The sequence below is a fragment of the Nyctereutes procyonoides genome, unplaced genomic scaffold, assembly GCF_905146905.1.
Source record: "Nyctereutes procyonoides isolate TBG_1078 unplaced genomic scaffold, NYPRO_anot_genome, whole genome shotgun sequence".
NCBI lineage: Eukaryota > Metazoa > Chordata > Mammalia > Carnivora > Canidae > Nyctereutes > Nyctereutes procyonoides.
The window spans coordinates 62,516,437-62,535,163 of NW_026575052.1; the positions used below are offsets into that span (position 1 = coordinate 62,516,437).

General features: G+C 44.7%; 1 protein-coding gene across 2 annotated transcripts; it reads right to left on the bottom strand.

Annotated features, from left to right (window-relative positions):
* Window positions 1–421: 421 nt before the first annotated feature.
* On the bottom strand, window positions 422–17,202 carry LOC129513587 (phytanoyl-CoA dioxygenase, peroxisomal-like). 2 transcript variants are annotated; one of them, XM_055331738.1, is made up of 9 exons: window positions 16,827–17,202; window positions 15,064–15,122; window positions 13,548–13,658; window positions 12,570–12,738; window positions 9,967–10,048; window positions 8,245–8,426; window positions 5,514–5,663; window positions 2,880–3,014; window positions 422–732 (listed from the first exon to the last, which is right to left on the bottom strand). In XM_055331738.1, the coding sequence occupies exons 1-9, from the start codon at window positions 16,899–16,901 to the stop codon at window positions 679–681; spliced, it is 1,017 nt and encodes a 338-aa protein (XP_055187713.1). In that variant the 5' UTR covers window positions 16,902–17,202; the 3' UTR covers window positions 422–678. The 2 variants fall into 2 exon arrangements, with proteins under 2 accessions (XP_055187713.1, XP_055187714.1); XM_055331739.1 differs by lacking the exons at window positions 15,064–15,122; window positions 16,827–17,202 and adding an exon at window positions 14,190–14,194.
* Window positions 17,203–18,727: the final 1,525 nt, after the last annotated feature.

The window sequence follows — 18,727 nt, forward strand, 5'->3', positions numbered from 1 at the left end:
ACAATTTCACTGTAACTTGAGAGAATTTAGGTTTCATTCATAAATGCTGAGGGTTTCGAGCTGCCTAACTCAATAAAAACTAGCAGAGGGAGTCACTTTTGTCTTCCTTGTTCAGCGACAGAGAAAGGGATTTGGAAAGATCCTGTCTATTTTAAGGAGGCTGGCTGGGTTGGAGTAGTCATGCAAGGGACTCCTGTGTCAAAGCATGAGCATCCACCCTCGTCCTCTATCCACAAGGCCCTCCATTAAACGTGTGTGTAGAGGACAGTGTTCTAGATCTGAGAAGTCTCTCATGCCATGAAATCTGGTGGTGGGATTTCCAGAAGAGGGATGCAAAAAAGTCAGCAGACCCTGAGTTTAGAGCATTCCTTCTTGCTTGGGCAAAGAGCTAACTGAATGAAAGTAACTGAACACACTTAAATTAGACATCGGTGACCTTTATTAGGTGCAAAGTAGTATTCCTGACGACAGTAATAGGCCAGTGTTACATCTGTTCATCCATTAAAGCAACAGCCCCTCACCCAAAGCTAACCAGATACCATAAAGTTCCCTGTAAGTGCGTTGTGATCTTCATAACAAGTGACAGGAAACATTAGGACAGCTCATTAATAAAACATGTTCCATAGGCGTCTTGATTCCTTTTGGTTTCCTCTCAAAGAGCTCCAGCAGGCGGCTACTTCAAAGGCTAATTCTTCGTCCTCTCACCAGCCGGGCTCGATATCTAGACACCTCCTGGAAATAAAGCCAAATACAGTGAGTCCATGGAACACTGAGAATCTGTTGGGCATCAGACAAAGAAGATTTCTAGCATCTACCAATAGTTAAATGGAAAAACTCTCACAGTGGTCCTATCAGTAAATGAACCATATTCTAAGACTCCCAATAATTTACTTGTCAACATCTGAAATCGTGTTGAACAAAATGAGAGAGCCAGAGGCCAGTCAGCCTGTGCCAATTGGTGCTCCTGTTGACTACAGGTGTCCTCAATAGGCTGGGCAGGCTTTTGGTAAAGGAGACCCCCACTCCTTGTCTGGCTTTCCTTTATCCACTCGCTGCCTCATCTAGAGTGATCTGCTCCTCAGTGAAAATCAGGTCATGATTTGGTATTGGGTTGATTTGGTATTATTGCTTTGTTCTTAATCAAACAACTGAGACTTTTGATTCAACAAACTTTCTGGTTTCTTGTTTATTTTTGAGCAGACAGCAAGGTCTGGTGGAACGCTTAATTTCAGAATTCAGCCTGACTCTGAAATGTAGCTCTGTCACCTGCATCACTTCTGGTAGCCTCTTGGACTTTTCATTTTCTCCTTAAGAGCGTGGAGGGCGGGGCACCTGGGTTGCTCAGTCAGTTAAGAGCCCAACTCATCTCAGGGTGGTGGGATGGACTCCGGGTTGGGGTCCTGGCTCAGTGGGGAATCTGCTGGAGATTCCCTCCCTCTCCTTCTGCCCGGACCCCCACCTCCTGCTCACGTTCTCTCTCTCTCTCTCTCTCTCTCTCTCTCTCTCTCTGTCTCAAATAATTGAAAGAAATACTGGAGGCAGTTCATTCATTTACAACCCTGACAAACTGCTAACACAACATATGCTTTTTTTTCTGCTGCAAGAATCAGTGTGTTGCCCGGAAGCCCCACTTGACAAAAGAGGATGCCTTCATAAAAGCGTTTTAAAAACTGGGCAAAGAGAGAAGGACAAGACTTCCCACCATCGGCAAATGTGAAATGAGAGCCTCTTCTGATATGGGGTAGATTCATAGGTTCTAAAGGGAGAAGGGGCCAAGGGGGAAGTAAGATTCTTCAGCTGGGAATGAGTTTCACAAGTTGATTCCCAGTGGCCCAGTAGCGTAGTGCTGGTGTGCGGTACTCTTCACAGTACTAGAGGGGCCGAGTTATCATTACATTCAGTCTACGTGGAGGTCCTGTCACCCCCTAGGAAACACATATATTGGTGATTCCTGCAAATTGGAACATAGGATCAGCCTCTTGGTTCAGAGGCTAAAATGTCTTTGTCTACCAGGCAAATATGTTTATTTCTTTGGCTTGACTGTAATTTGTCTGGGGATCAGCAGCAGCACTGAAGGCCCACTAGCTACACGCAACTACTTTACAATGTTGTGTATTAAGTAGCAAAGCATATGAAATGATGTCTCATGTCCCCTCTTGATAAGCATCAGTGGTTTCTGCCATCAGCTCCATGGAACCCCAGATGCTAACTGACCCACACAGAAACCTGCTTGAGAATTGCTTCTGGGACAGTTATTGGATCTGCATATATGTAAATACTCTGTTGTAGAGAAATTAAGGGAGGCCTATGGGTAACACCCCAAACCTTTAACTTTCCTTATGTGCATTCAGAAGGTGGCTTTTGTCGTTCACTTGCTCTCCTCCAGATCTGCTGTTTCCTTTCCTACCTGCCTGTTCTGGAACAGGATAGCCTACACAGCACAGGGCGGCCAAAAGACATAAAGAAGTCTGGGATGCTCAGGTGGCCCACGTGGGGGAAGCAAGTATTAGCTGAAATTCCAAGGTGATTATCAGCGGATCTCAGGAGGCTTCTGCACGGTGCTCTAAACGATGCACATTATGCTTCCAAATTAAATCAGGGAAAACTCAGGTGCCTGGTGGCCCAGTTGGTTAAGCCTCTATGTTCCACTTAGTTCATGATCTCAGGATCCTGGATTGATCCCAACATCATGCTCCCTGCTCAGCAGGAAGTCTACTTCTTCCTCTCCCTCTTTCTCTCCCCGCTGCTCATGCTCTCTCTCCCTCTCTCTCTCTCTTTCTTTCTCAAATAAATAAAGAAAATCTTTAAAAAAATAGATATGAGTATTGTCATGCATTGAAGAAAATAGTCTTATAAATCTTTCATCTCAACAAACATACCTTCAGGCTGGTATCTTTCGGGAATCCATATAATCTGTGTACTAACTCAACAAGTTCCCTCTCAGCGATTTCTTGACTGGTTCCTTTCACATCGATGTAGTGGCAATCAGCACTGGCGAAATGGCAGGAAATTGCCTGTGCAGGGTGAAATGATTAATATTGGGGGAGAAAAAAATCTGTTAACAGCAACAACCAAACAGAAAGACTTCTTTTAGAACATCAGCTAGTTCACTAGCATTTGATTTCTAGAATGTTCCATCGTGTCTTGGATTAGTCTCTTTGGGGTTGGGGTCTTTTCTCCCCCTAGGTACAGCTAAAGGCTGACTTGAGAATTTCCAAGAGGTTTTAAGCTCCCTGGGATACCTGTTTTCAAAATGGGTAGAGAACATAATGACAAGAGTAAGAGGACTTTAAACATGTGATTTTTCTAGCGAGTGCATGTCCTCGAGTCCTAAACAGGAATGGGTTCCAGGATTCTTCATCCTCTTCTTAGTCACAGAAGTTAGTTACTCAGCTTAATCAGGGGGGAAAAGAAAAAGACAAAAAGACCTTGCAAAGATAAATAATATACACACCCACCCTTGTCAAATCAAAAGGACATTTGAAGTCCAATAGCATTCCTATACGGCAGTCATCTTGTTTCCTTCTGAAGGTAAGAGGAGGTTACTTGGTTCTCCCCATTCTTTTTTTTTTTTTTTAGATTTTATTTATTCATGAGAGACAGAGAGAGAGAGGCAGAGACACAGGCAGAGGGAGAAACAGGCTCCCCACGGGGAGCGCGATGCTGGACTCAATACCAGGACCCCTAGGATCATGACCTGAGCCAAAGACAGACACTCGACCCTCGAGCCACCCCAGTGCCCTGGTTCTCCCTATTCTTGAAAAGGTTATCAGCAGATAAACTTAAAACTCACTTTCCTCGTCGCACGTTAGCTCTCTTGTGGTGACTTCGCTTCTCAGAAGGTCTGCCTGCTTTGCTTGCAACATGAGATTTTTTTTTAAGGTTTTTATTTATTTATTCATGAGAGACACACACACAGAGAGAGAGAGAGCAGCAGAGACACAGGCAGGGAGGGAGAGGCAGGCTCCATGGAGGGAGCCTGATGTGGGACTTGATCCGAGGATTCCAGGATCACGTCCTGGGCTGAAGGCTGCGCTAAACCGCTGAGCCACCGAGGCCGCCCTCAACATGAGATTTCTAGACAGTGGTATTACAAACTCCATTTCCCATGGATGCCCCCACACTACACCAAGGAGGCCAGAGGAGATAAGTTCATTACTATATACGTGTTTTGAAGTCTTTTTGTAAGGTTCATCTTTTCCCAAATTGGTAGTTGAAAAACTATTGAAAAAAACTGCAGTGTTAGGATGTTATCAACCACATTACTTGGTTTTCTTATTTACCTTTTAGGTCCTACAGTAATCATTTTATACTATTTTCTAAGGATTTGACATGAAATCTTTCAATATGTAGCTATCCTATATTACTTTATGATGCTGATCATATAGGAAGTAATATAATTTTCTAACTCATACAGACTTTCAAACTATTTATCTTAGCTTCCTGTTTTGATACACATATACCTAAATTTCCATTTTTCATTTCAAGTTGAATGTTGACACCAAGGATACATGATAAGGCCCAAATTCATGAATTTCACAACACTCACATTATTTATGTCTTGTTTCTGTACCTCCTGCTTGTATACTTCTGAGGGTCATGCTGGTGGGGAGTCTGATCTAGTCTTTATTTAAAATTTTGGCATTGTGTTCATCATAGATATTTTTTTGCATTGATGTTGATTTTCTAAATACTGCCTTAAGCTATCATTTAACTTGATTGTTGAGGTATTTTAGCACCATCCTCCTAACCCCGTTATATTTTCCCTGGAGGAGAGGGCTTTCTTGCCTCACCCTCATCCTGGCCCTGTTGACCTGGTGGAAATATGAATGAATAGAAGATGAAACCTGGTAGCTAACCCTGCACCTAGGGAGACAACGGGTGTTGGTGTGACAAACTGGCAGGCTTCACTCAACCCCAAACCCCCCTAATATATTGTAGTAAGAGCCATGTAATGTGGGTAATGTCAGTCCACAGTGCTGTCAGAGCTGCTGAATTTTTTAGAAGAGAGAAATCTGGGAATATGGGAAATTTTGTCGAATTTTAATGTAAGCAATGAAATCAATAGGTTTTTAATATATTCATAGCTAAGGGGCAAAAAACATGGCTCGCTGCTAAATCTTATTTCTGGGCAGCCAATTCAATAACAAAGCTATTATATGCTGCTGTCATAAACGGTTCCTATATCCATTTCCCATTTTAAGATTTTAGTACATCAGCCATTGTTTCTGTCTCCAAAAGCACAGGCTGTGGGCTACCAAATATGTTCTTTCTCTGAAGCAATTCTATGAATGTTCCTAATTCAGGATAAGTAGGATTGGGAAACTGAGGTCACTTGCCTCCTATTGATAACTTAGCAAAAAAAGCATGAGGTATCAAATATATTTCCTGGTAAATAAACCAGAGCAAGAGCAGTTTAGTTAAACATCACAAATCTCATAAAGTTTCACATATCTTGACATTTTTGCTTCTAACCTATTCGTCTTTGGAAAGCACAGTGATGTAATGCATACCTTGCGGTATCCTTGAGTTTTGTTCCAGCCAGATCCGTGGATGAGCAAAGGATGAAAGAAAACGGTGTCTCCCTTCTCCATCACAAGGTGCACGCGGGGGCTGTTTTCATCATAGTCCTGGATCCCATAGAACATTAAGTTCACACCCCCCTAGAACACATAAGAGAACCCAACTCTGTATTTGAGGAACCCAATGACTAAAAATTTTATCAATGACTCATTAGGAAAAGCAAAGGTTTCCTAAGCTCTTCCAAGAGAAAGATAAATAGATTCTTAACAGGTACTGCAAATATACAAAAGCTTCTCAGATGTGTGGCTGTGAAAGTCACATTGTGATATTAAAATCATGGATTTAGGGAGGCAAAGGAAGATGCTGAAATTTCCACATACCCGTCATAACTGTATTATATTTGAGGATCTAGATCAACGTTGCATTTTGCAGTTAACATGGGAGATCACCTTTCAAGCCTGAATGTATAATCATTCTTTCCCAGGATGATATTCTCCTCACCTAGAACTTTGCCTGAACCATTCTTCTATAACTCAGGAGTACCTCTAAGAAGCTAACTATTCTCCCAAACCAGCAGAGCGAAAATCTCAATTTTTCTCAGCTCAGAAAGCACTGGTGTCACATCCAGAGTAAGGAAAGAAAAACAGTAAATTAAAACATTCTGTTTTTTAAAACTATTTCCCAAGTCAGTTATTTCATTAAGTAACAGTTATGGTGGGAGAACGGCATCACATTTCCCTTCCTGAGACTGTGCCACATTCTTCTGGGGAAAGGACTGCTTTCCTGCTGGACTCAGTTGTGGTTTTCATCCAGTGAACTTCTCTCCTGGCCAGGGTTGATACGTGACCTAAGCTAAGTCAATCTAACCTCCCACTGTGGTCACTTTGAATCTGAGCAGAGGATGGAAGGCACTGGTCATGATCACAGTTCAGTTGACCCCACCAGGTGCCCCACCCTGAGTGTTCCCACAGAATATAACCCCCACTTTCCCGCTCATGAGAGCTAGCCAGCCTTTCCATGGACTCAGCAGGTGCCTGCCACCCTCCAAAACACTCCGTTTGGCTTAAGTCTGCCACAGCCCACTTCTGTTGCCTGCACCAAACTTTCCCCAAAACTCAACTGAATTTCTGAATCTCATAGTTTCAGTTATATCAGAATCCAGACCCCCAGTATTTTCCTTGGCACTAATCCTCAGCGCAAGAATCTAACTAATTGAGACAGAAGTCCTGAAAGCCAAATTCTTTACTTCCTACAGATCACATCCATTGTTCCTGCCTTAACAAACCGCGCTCTATCCCATTCTGACCATCATTATGGGATTTCAAGACCTTATTGTCTGATACCTAAAACACATATCACCTCCTCTCTGGTTTCTCTGCCTCTGGACTGTCACCTCCAGTATATTCTTCTCTAGGCCTCTAGATTATCATTATTGAAGGACCAATTTGATGTCACCATTTATGGGCTCAAAAGCTTTCTATACTCTTCCAACAGCACTAGCTCAATCCATAAGCCATGCAACGGTTATGAAAGGAATACTACTCATGCTTCCTCAGGGTCTCTGTTGATCTCTCTAGAGAGAAAGAGATGATTCCTCTCTCTTCTTTATACCAAGAGCCATCAATCAGTGAGTAAGAAGCACTCGGCACTTGACACATGCATGTGGTGTTGCAAATGTTCCCTGATCCTAATTCCAAAACCATGTTTTCTTAAGAAGGAAATGCCAAAAAAAAAAAAAAAAAAAAAGAAGAAGAAGAAGAAATGCCATCTCATTGTTAAAGCTCTTATGGATACTGTTGTAGAATCAAAACAAAAAATATTATGGTTAAGATTTCTCCGTGGGAGCCTCGGTGTCCATCGAAAGACGAATGGATAAAGAAGATGTGGTTTATGTATACAATGGAATATTACTCAGCCATTAGAAACGACAAATACCCACCATTTGCTTCAACGTGGATGGAACTGGAGGGTATTATGCTGAGTGAAGTAAGTCAATTGGAGAAGGACAAACAGGGTATGTTCTCATTCATTTGGGGAATATGAATAATAGTGAAAGGGAATATAAGGGAAGGGAGAAGAAATGTGTGGGAAATATCAGAAAGGGAGACGGAACATAAAGACTCCTAACTCTGGGAAATGAACTAGGGGTGGTGGAAAGGGAGGAGGGCGGGGGGTGGAGGTGAATGGGTGATGGGCACTGAAGGAGACACTTGACGGGATGAGCACTGGGTGTTATTCTGTATGTTGGTAAATCGAACACCAATAAAAATTAACTTATTAAAAAAAAAAAAGATTTCTCCCTGGGACACGTGGGTGGCTCAGCGCTTGAGCACCCATGTTGGGCCCAGAGAATGATCCTGGAATCCTAGGACTGAGTCCCACAGTGGTCTCCCTGCATGGAGCCTGCTTCTCTCTGCCTATGTCTCTGCCTCTCTGTCTTGTGTGTCTCTTGAATAAATAAATAAAATCTTAAAAAAAAAAAGGATTTTTGCCTCTAGGGGTCCTGGGTGGCTCAGTCAATTGGGTGTCCAAGTCTTTTAGCCAGCTCAGGTCATGATCTCAGGGTGTGAAGTTCAAGCCATATATCTGACTCATGCTCAGCAGAATCTGCTTGTCCCTTCCCCTTCCCTTCTGTCTCTCCTCCCCTCTTCTCCCAAATAAAATCTTAAAGATAATAACAACAACAACAACGAAAAAGATTCCTCCTCTAACAATACATACCTCCCAGTTTGGATAATCGTGTGGCTTCAGAGAGCCTTTGTGTGTGCCTGGAAGCACACACAGGCAGCCATTGTTCCTGTCGATGTGCTCCATGGCTGTCCAAGCACAGACAATTTTATTGCTGGGCCTGAAGGGGAAGTAGTGCAGATCCTGGTGCAAGGGATGGCGGGATGTCTTCTTGCCTGAAACAGAACCTGCTGTTAACACACACTTGCATCTCAGATTTCATCTCTTCTGCCTGCAAAAGCACGACAATGACTATTCCTGCAAAACCCAAAGAAGTGAAACAACATTACAGAAAACCAGTCCAGAGAGATAAGCATCAAATTCGAATATCAAATCCAAAGGGCAACTCCAGATCCTCTACTTTTTTTCTGGGTTCCTGGGAGCCAAGGACTTAATGACACACAGCATTCACTAGCAATTCATACACTGAATTGTCATGAACTCTATTGTATTTTATTTCTTTGTAATTGTGGTTTGGGTACAGAGCAGAGTACCAAAAAAAAAAAAAGTTTTAATACTTGAAGAGAGTAACCAAATTGGAAATTCTCTGTTTGACCTGTTAAGTGGCTGATGCAAAAAAGGTATCATTAACTAAATTTATAAAAGGTTTCCAAAAAGTACATCACAGAACGAAAAGCACTTGGTGTACGTCACCATGGAGGATCACAGCTCCCTCAGCCATGTTTATGTTTGTTTTAAGTTGTATGACGTCTCTAAACAAGACATCCAGTGTAGAAAAGATTTGGTGATGTTAATTAAGCTATAAGCCTGTCAAATAAAGTTCTCCTGGCTCTTTTTCTCCAGAAAAAGTGGAGAAGGATAAAGGATCTTGAAGGATCAGTTTATTACAGGTAGAGCAGAATTTCTCAGCATGGTCCAAGAGCTAGGGATGGCTTCAAAAATGCAGATTCCTTGGGGCACCTGGGTGGCTCAGTCAGTTAGACATCTGACTCTTGATTTCAGCTCAAGACTTGATCTCAGGCTCATGAGTTCAAGTCCCGGGTGAGGTACACAAAATTTTTTTAGTAATACTCATTCCTGGGTTTTAGCTTTCAAATCACTTTCTGTGGTAATGAGATCTTAGGAGCTAATTTCAGCAAGCACAAGGAATTTTTTTTTTTTTTTTATGACAGTCACACAGATAGAGAGAGAGGCAGAGACACAGGCAGAGGGAGAAGCAGGCTCCATGCACCGGGAGCCCGAAGTGGGATTCGATCCCGGGTCTCCAGGATCACGCCCTGGGCCAAAGGCAGGCGCCAAACTGCTGCGCCACCCGGGGATCCCAAGCACAAGGAATTTTAAGAGCAACTGTAGTTTGTGATTCATAAATATAGTTTTAATCATAATATCTTAGTTAGTAATCATAATATCTTCAATCAGAAAAGCAAAATTCACCCTATCATAGGTGAGAATGGTTAACAAACCTTACAGGTGATGATTATAATAATAGCAACCGATGGTATATGAACAGTCATGTTTATTTAATCACACTTTTTAGAAGCAAGCCTGTCTTCTGAAAATGAAACAATAACTCTCCAGTTAATATCTGAAATAACTATTCTACCTCAACTATTATGATGTGTGCTGTTTTGAGACGTAAATGAAAGTATATAAATATTTATTTATCGAAGTTTAGCAGTATTACACACAGCTATAGTTGGAACGCTTGAAACTTCCTGTTTGTTTGTTTTTCTCCTTGAAATTAGAGTCCTTTACCAGAATCTGGTGGTTTGTTTATCAGCATTGTATGCATGGCCATAATACTGGGTCCAGTGAAGCACTCCACATATTTCAGAATCTACGAGAAAACAGGAAAAAAGTTTCACGAAAAATCAAATAAACAGGCCCATGGTACAAAGTACAAGTATCTATTACAAAAGTCAGGCCGCCAATAGTTAGCAAAACACTTGATAGAAGCTCCTGGGTGACTCAGCTGGTTAAGCATCGGATTCCTGATTTCAGCCCAGGTCATTATCCCAGGGTCATAGGATCATGGGCTAGGTTGGGCTAATTGCTCAGTGGCAAGTCTACTTGTGTTTCTCTCCCTCCGCACCCCCCCCCCCCACTTCTAAACTTCAGTGACTCGAGAGCCATTTTATGATGTCTAGCATACGTTGCTAAATGCTCAATATTAGTCAATAATTTTCCTGAATAGCAGCCCCGGTGGTGCAGAGGTTAAGCGCCTCCTGCAGCCCGGGTGTGATCCTGGAGACCCAAGTCCCATGTCGGGCTCCCTGCATGGAGCCTGCTTCTCCCATGCCTGTGTCTCTGCCTCTCTTTCTCTCTCTTTCTTAATAAATAAAAAAAACTTAAAATTTTTTTTTTCCTGAATTAACTCTTGTCTTATCCTGATTAATAATATTCTTGAAGTGATAAGTTTGATGCCCTGGTTACTTTTTCCAATACACATTGAAATAAATATCCAACTACTAAATCATCCCTACCTCCTAAAAAATCATTGCATGAACCAGCAGGTGCATGGTGCACACCTGAGAATGGTGGGAACCCTGGAGGCCTCATCAGGATTCATCTAACACAAGTTGCCTCTAACTTCAGGCTTTTCCTCTTTGATCAATGCTCACAAGTCCATTGCCATAGCAGGACTTGAGAGTGAGGAGAATGGATGGTTCAGTTAGACAACGTCCCCCTTTGTCCCCAGCCCAAGGGGGGCTGGACATCATAGGTGGCCTGTGTATACGATCTTCTCTCAGGAGGGAAATTTTCTCTTTTTTTTTTATTTGTTTAAAGATTTTTGTTTAAGATTTTATTTATTCATGAGAGAGAGGCGAGACACAGGCAGAGGGAAAAGCAGACTCCATGCAGGGAGCCCGACATGGGACTCCATCCTGGGTCTCCAGGATCACACCCTGGGCTGAAGGTGGCGCTAAACCACTGAGCCACCTGGGCTGCCCAGATTTTTTTTATTTTTATTTTTTATTTTTTTTAAGTTTTAAGCAATGATCACACCCAAACTGGGGTTCAAACTCAAAACCCAGACATCAAGAGCCACATGCTCGGGTCACCTGGGTGGATCAGTTGGTTAAATGTCCACCTCTGGATGGGGCTGAGGTCATGATCTCAGGGTCTAAGGGTCCAGCCCTGTGTTTTGCTAGGCACTCAGCACTCAGCAGGGAGTCTGCCTGAGGATTCTCTCTCTGCCTCTCCCTCTGCCCCCTTCCCCTTCTCCTGCCTACATAAATACGTAAATCTTTAAAAAAAAAAAAAAAGGCGCATATCTTAAAAAAAAAAATGTCGCAGCTCTTTCAACTAAACCAGCCAGGTTCCCACGAGTCAAATTATCTAATAGCTCTTGGGGTTATACTTTCCAAAATGTTCTATATGCAAAGTGTCCCATAAAACTATTCAAGGGACACATGGGTGGCTCAATGTTGAGCATCTGTCTTTAACTCAGGTCATGGTCCTGGGGACCTGGGATCAAGTCTCACGTCAGGCTGCCCACAGGTAGCTTATTCTCCATCTGTCAATGTCTCTGCATCTCTCTCTGTTTGTCTCATGAATAAATAAATAAAATGTTAAAAAAAGAACCATAAGTAATAATATGTAAGTGATATGGAAAGATGTGTGAGATCTGTTATAAGTGGACAAAACACAGTGACAACCAGTTTGTACCGTGTTACACAAAACGTGGGGGGTTACGGACGCATTTTCATGGCCATGAAAGAATCCTAGTTGAATACACCTAAAAGCTTGGCAGTGAGTGGGGCTGAACGTTGGGAGACTTCACTTTACATTTTCTATATTATGTGGATAACTTTATAAATATGATTTATGCTTAAAGAATGATGATTTTTTAGACAAGGTTAACTCTAAAGACCTACTTAAACCTCTACTACAGATTCACAGAACCAAAGCAACAATAAATGGATGTACAGTGAGTGGGATCTGCATGTGACTCCTGTTGATATGCCCATATCCAGTGTGAGAGAGGCTCCCCCTCTCGACTGCAGAATTCCTGCCCTTCTCCACCAGATTAATTACCAAGCGCCAGAGCAGGGTATCTCCGCCTGGCCAGTATTGACATTTGGGGCCGGATAATTCATTATTTGGGGGGAGGGGACTCTTCTGTGCATTATAGGCTCCCTGGGCTCCATTAGCGGCATGCCCAGGCTCTACAGACCAAACCTTGTGACAACCCGACAGGGCTCCAGGCGACACCAGATGTGCTCCTCCAACTGAGATCCACTGCTCTACAGCCACCAGTAAGGGGCTCAGATAAAGGAAAAGCAGGAATGCCTGAGGCAGGCATGTAGGTGGGCTGTTAACCTAAAAACAAAGAAAACACAGAAAGGTTCTCCAACCTCAGGGAGAGTGCAGTATCTGAAGAGTTCCTTGTCGTCTTCGAAGTATTGGATCTTTGAAATCATCCTTTCACTTGGAATATATTCTGATTTTGCAATGGACACATCTCTCATTGTCATCATTTGTTCTGGTTTCACCTCCCCTCTGCAGATCCTTTCAAACTGGTCCCTAGGAAATGAAATTGGCAGATGATGTCATTACTGTAGGCTCCAGGCACCTGCCTGGCCAGTTCTGTGGAAAGATCCACAAAGACTGAGGAGATGGTGTCTCTGCACCAAGTTGACCTCCAGGCCAGGCTGAGCAGCTCTGAGCATAGGGAGGAGGAAATGGCCAGCTCACAAGCCCCTGCCTCCTCACTGTGAGTCCAGAATTCGCTGTGAGAACTCACATCTTCCTTAGCCTAAGAAAACAGTGGGGAAAATCTGTGATTTGGTTGCATCTGAGTAACAATGGCAAATACTTCTCTCCTCCATTCCATGGGCCAGGCCCCTTTGGAAGCACTCTGGGTCTTTTACTTTATTCAGTCCTCACAACAACACTAGGGCTCAGTACTATTATCCCCATTTTTTTTTAAAGATTTTATTTATTTATTCATGAATGACAAAGACAGACAGAGACAGGCAGAGGGAGAAGCAGGCTCCATGCAGGGAGCCCAACATGGGACTTGATCTGGGGGTCCAGGATCAAGCCCTGGCCTGAAGGCGGCGCTAAACTGAGGAGCCACCAGGGCTGCCCCTATTTTCCCCAATTTACAGATGGGAAAGGAGAGACATGGAAAGTAAGTTGCCCCAGGCACACAACATTAAGTAGAAGGGCTAAGATTAAAGCCAGCCTTTCTGGTTCCAGAGCTCATGTTCCCAATCAAGTCCCAAGGAACCAATCCCTGAAAAATATCTGAACACGCACACTCTCCTCTTACCCATGTTCCCAACGCAAATGTACAACATATCTCTTAAAATAACGAAAGGTTACTGTACCTAAAGCGTTGAATGTCAGCGTCAGACACCAAATTTTTAATGACAAGAAACCCATTTTCTTCATAAAATTTTCTCTGTTCTAGGCTTAGGACATCATTATCCCGAGTATACCTAAAAGAAAGAAAACTTTCAAATTATCATAGAGCCAACTCATAATCCCGAAGCAAGTGTCATGTGCTCTTTCTTCTGAGTGAGCCAGCTAGGAATGCCTAATGTGAACATTTATTTTAAAAAGTTTTAAATCCAAAACATTAACTACTGTCACCAAAAAATAGAAAAACAATTAAAGACTTATATCTAGTCAATGGGATAGGTAGGACTCAGGCATTAAAAGTGAAGAGCATGTGCCCCCGGTAATTTCCTGTCAAGTCATGATCTTAAGGGTCCTGAGATAGGGCCCCCATGATTGCTGCCTGCTAAGGGGAAGTCGGCTTCAGAACCTCTCCCTCTGTCCCTCCCCTCACTCGCTATCCCTCTTGCTTTCTGTCTCTTAATTAAAAATCTTTTAAAAAATGAAGAATTTAAGAGCATGGACAGTGATTATAATATAAAATATAGATTTGTGCAAAACCAAGACACTACTTGGAAAAAAATGAAAAATAAAAAAAGAACCACATGTTTTAAGTGATTGCCTTTATGTAATGGAATTGTGGGTGGTTTTTTTTTCAATTCCTTTTATTTCTCTGATTTTGTAATTTGTAATTTGTCAGGAATATTATGACTTTTCAGGTGGGAAACAATCCAATAGATCTTATATTTTAAATTTTATTTTACATATAACACATTTTATATTTTATATTAAATCATACATTCTCAGAAGAAATCAAAGTGGCAAAAAGCAAACTCAGTGCATAGCATAGGCACAGCTCAGAGCACCCCATCCATTATTCTAGATCAGAATTGTGGCTCAGTGATAATATTCCATGATTATCAAGTCTTCCCCGAGAAAGGTAATTTAAGATAAGCCAAAGATACCAGCTAATAGAGCAGTATGGCCACAAACTAAGGGCTAACTTCAATGAGATGTAACATGCCTGAATTTGAAATAATCAGACTATACACTTCTGATATTTTTTGCCTTTCTGGATGTTAAAATACATATAAGTATTAAAGTCAAGGTCTTTAACATTTTCCCTAGGTTTAAATAGAACAAATAGAACTTGTTCTATTTAAACAACAGAGGATTTCTATAATGAATTATATTTTTAATTTTATTTATTCTCTTTAGGGAGGGAGGACAGGCAGGGCAGGGTGAGGAGCAGAGAGATAGGGGCAAGCAGACTCCCTGCTGAGCACAGAGCCCTCCATGGGGCTCCATCCCACCATCCTGAGACCATGACCTGAGCAGAAATCAAGAGTCAGACACTTAACCCACTGAGCCACCCAGGCGCCCCGCCCCCTGTGTAATAAATTCACCAGACAACATGACATGTTGTATTTTATATCTTAATTCCCACTAGAAAAAGCTGCATATATGTATATCATATGGTTTTTAATGACCATTAGATCTACTTACTGGAATTGTGGAGGATGGAAGCTGTTTGGAGATACAGCCCCCGAAGTGGGGTAAGCTACCTACGATATGAATTAAGGCAAATAAAATTAAATTTCAGAGTCAGCATTTTCTGGAAACCACAGTTGGCCCTGGATTAGCCCTCATCCGGGAAGACACGCAGAGCTGATGACAGGTATGCACCCTTGCTTCCATCATTTCATTTCACAAAATCCTGAGGAGGGGCTGGAAGCCCCAAGACCTTTATCAGCATTCCTGCTGCCCAGAGCAGGTGGCCTAGACCCCTGGGCTCAGTAACTGGTCCAAGGTCACCCAGCAGAGAATGGCTGAGCCCACACTTGAGCCATCACTGTCTCCTTCATAGATTTCCCTAGTTTATTCTATGTGACTATTCCTTCCACTAAACTGCTGAACAAATAAACATTGTAAGGTTCATGTCTAACAGTGAAGAGCAATGTACTCTTCAAAAGAGGTATTGAAGTTAGTGGCAGTCCAGACCAAAATAGGAGAAGGAGTATGGCTCGTTAAAAAATTAAACAAATAAAGAGTCTATTAGATCAACAGGCTCCACTCCAGAGCTGAGCTAGAAACAGGAATCAGATGCCTCATGGACTGAGCCACCCAGGGGCCCATGATATCAAATGTTAACAGTCGTACCAGATTGGACCCAGTTATCCCTAGTCCCAGTATGTTGGTGCTTCTCACTGTTGGGCATGTATCCGAAACAAGTGAAAACAGATGGCTGGGCCCCACTCCCAGGTGTTTGGAGTCCAGGGTCAGAGATGAGCCTGGAATCTGCCTTTCTAGCAAGTTTCCAGCTGCTGTTGACGGTGCCCGTCCCGGGAACACACTGCTTTAGTTGAATGGCTTCGGTCAAGGCTGTGCCTCTCCCCTGGCCTGGGTTTCTGCTTTCTGGCCCGTCGGATGAGATCTCATCATCAGCCTTGTGGGAGGGCGGCTGGACTCTCGTTTACCGCCGCATCGAGGCTTGGAACTCAGAGCAATCCTACAACAGCCAGTCTCATTTGTAGGAAAGATTTCAGGACCCTGCCCTCAGCAGGACAGAGACTAGTCCCGCGGCTGAAGGGAAAGTCGCGCGCAGCGTTTCCCGGGCTCCCCGAAGTGGCCCCCAGAGGGATCAGGAGACCCGGTTCTATCCGGCAGTTTGGTGTCCCTGTCCTGCAGCGACGTGTCCTGGATGCCACAGCAGTGGCGCCCACGGCGCCTGCGAGCTGCCCTTGCCCTCGTGAAGGCCGAGGCCGAGGCCGCGGAGAGCGCGGGCCCCTGGGCTTGGCGGGCGGCGGGGCGGCGGGCGGCGCACGCAGGTCCCGGGCGGGAGGGGAGCGCCGGGGCCGCGGCCAGAGCGGGCTCCCCCGCGGAGGGGGCCGGCCCGGCCCGAGGGTCCCGCTGCCGCCCGCCCGGCCGCCCCGGGCAGCTCCGCGCTTCGCCTTTCCCGGGCTCCGGGCGGCCGCGGCCAGAGGCCCGGGGAGCTGCGCGCACGCCGCCTGCTCTCCGCCCGCAGCGCAGGGCCCCGGGCCCGGGACGGCGCGGAGGCCGGGGGCTGGGGGCGCGCATCAGCCCCGGGGCCCGCACTGCCCGCGCCCTCCGGGCGGCCGGACGCCCCCTGCTGCCTGCCCCCCTGCCCCCCTGCCCCCCGCCCCGGGCGCCCGGAACAGGCGGGACCATCACGGGGACGCGGGCGCCGACCCAGGGGACCCTGGAGGCCACCGCCCCTGCAGCCCGAGCTCCCGCAGCCCAAAGGATACGCCGGCCCCGGCCGAGGGCTGGCCGAGGTGTCCCAGCACGACGCGCAGGCGGGCGGCTGCCTGGCACTGGTTCATGGCCCCGACAGGAGGCGGCTCAGCAGGGCCTGACAGCTGCTGCAGGGCTGGGCGTGGGGGGGTGGGGGCTGATGAGGGGCAGTAGTGGCCCAGGCGGAGGGCGTGGAGCTCCCGGATTCTTCTCCGTCGTGCGGAGATGCCCCGGGCCTCCTGGGTCCAGGCACTGGGCTCCCCGGGCGGAGAGGATGGATGCCCGCACACCCTGCTCCTCCGAGATCGCAGAGATCCTCACTGCCTCCCAGAGCAGGGCAAGTGCTTTCAAGGGCTTCTAACCCGGTGAAGGTCGCCCAGGGAGAAATGAGCCAACACATGACCCATGCTCCCAACTGGGACTTTCAGTCTGTTTCATCCCACGTGACGGTGCCCGTCCCTGTGCAGATGCTCTGACAATTCACATGGTCGTTCACCTGGACAAGTAACATGCTGATCCAAAGAGGAATTTGGGGATCCAGTCTGAGGTAGCCGAAACATATTGGCTTCTCATTCAAGAAAAAGAAAGTCCCTGAAGGAATGACTCTGAAGCTAGTGTGATCCTCACAGTCTAGTATTTTAAATTTTCTAAAACTCTCAAGTTTTATCTTTCTCTCTCTCTTTTTAAATTCATTTATTTGAACTAATTTCTACCCTCAACATGAGGCTCGAACTGACCACCCCAACATCAGTAGTTCAGGATCCACCAACCAAGCCAGGCCTTCCCTTCCCTTCCCTTCCCTTCCCTTCCCTTCCCTTCCCTTCCCCTCCTTTTCTTTCCTTTCCAACAATTCAGTTTCTTTGGGGTAAGTATCCTGCCACCATCATGGAGGTCATAACCACCATCCCTTCTCAAAGTTTTCTCCTGTACTCTTCACCTCACTATTTTGTTTGTATGTGGGAAGAACACAAGATAAGATCCACTGTCTTAGCAAATTTTAAGTATATATTGCAACATTGCTAGCTGTAGACACTATGCTGTAGTATAGACTTCTCGAACCACTTATGTAGCTTCACTGAAAGTTTGTAGCCTTAAACCGTCCCCTCTCCATTCTCCCCTCTCTTTAACCCCTGGTAACCACCATGGTCTCTGCTTCTATGAGTTTGACTCTTAAATTCCTTGTGTAAGTGGGAGAAGGAGGTACCTGTCTCTCTGTGACTGGCTTATCTCACTTAACCTAGTGCCCTCGAGCTGCATCCATGTTGTCACAAATGGTAGGATGTCCTTCCTCACTAAGGCTGAATCATATCCCATTGTATGTGTGTACCTTGTTTTCTTTACCTTTTCACTTGTTGACCACCACTTAGGTTTGCTTTATCTTGGCTCTTGTGAATAGTGCTAGGTGCAGGGGGAAGTGGAGATATCTCTTTGAGATCTAATTTCAGTTCCTTTGGATAGATTCCCCGAAGTGGGATTACTGGATCATGTGGCAGTTCTTTTTTTATTTTTATTTTTTTTTAAATAAGAGAGACACACACACAGAGAGAGAGGAAGAGACAGAGACCTAGGCAGAGGTGGAAACAGGCTCCCTGCAGGGAGGCCAATGTGGGACTTGATCCCAGGCCGTGGAATCACCACCTGAGCAAAAGGCATCTAGATGCTCAACCACTGAGCCACCCAGGCGCCCCTTATATGGTAGTTCTAGTTCAAATTTGTTGAGGAACTTCCATACCGCTTTCCATAATGACTGTAAGAACTAGAAATTCTTTCTAGAATATCTTTTCATCCAGTCTCTGCAGTTGATTGACATAGCATCTCATTGTTTCTTTTTTCTTCTTCATTTTTCTCATTGTTTCTTTGTCTTAAAGAGTTACTTCAGGAATGTCTCACCTTAGAAATATGTCATCATTTTGGT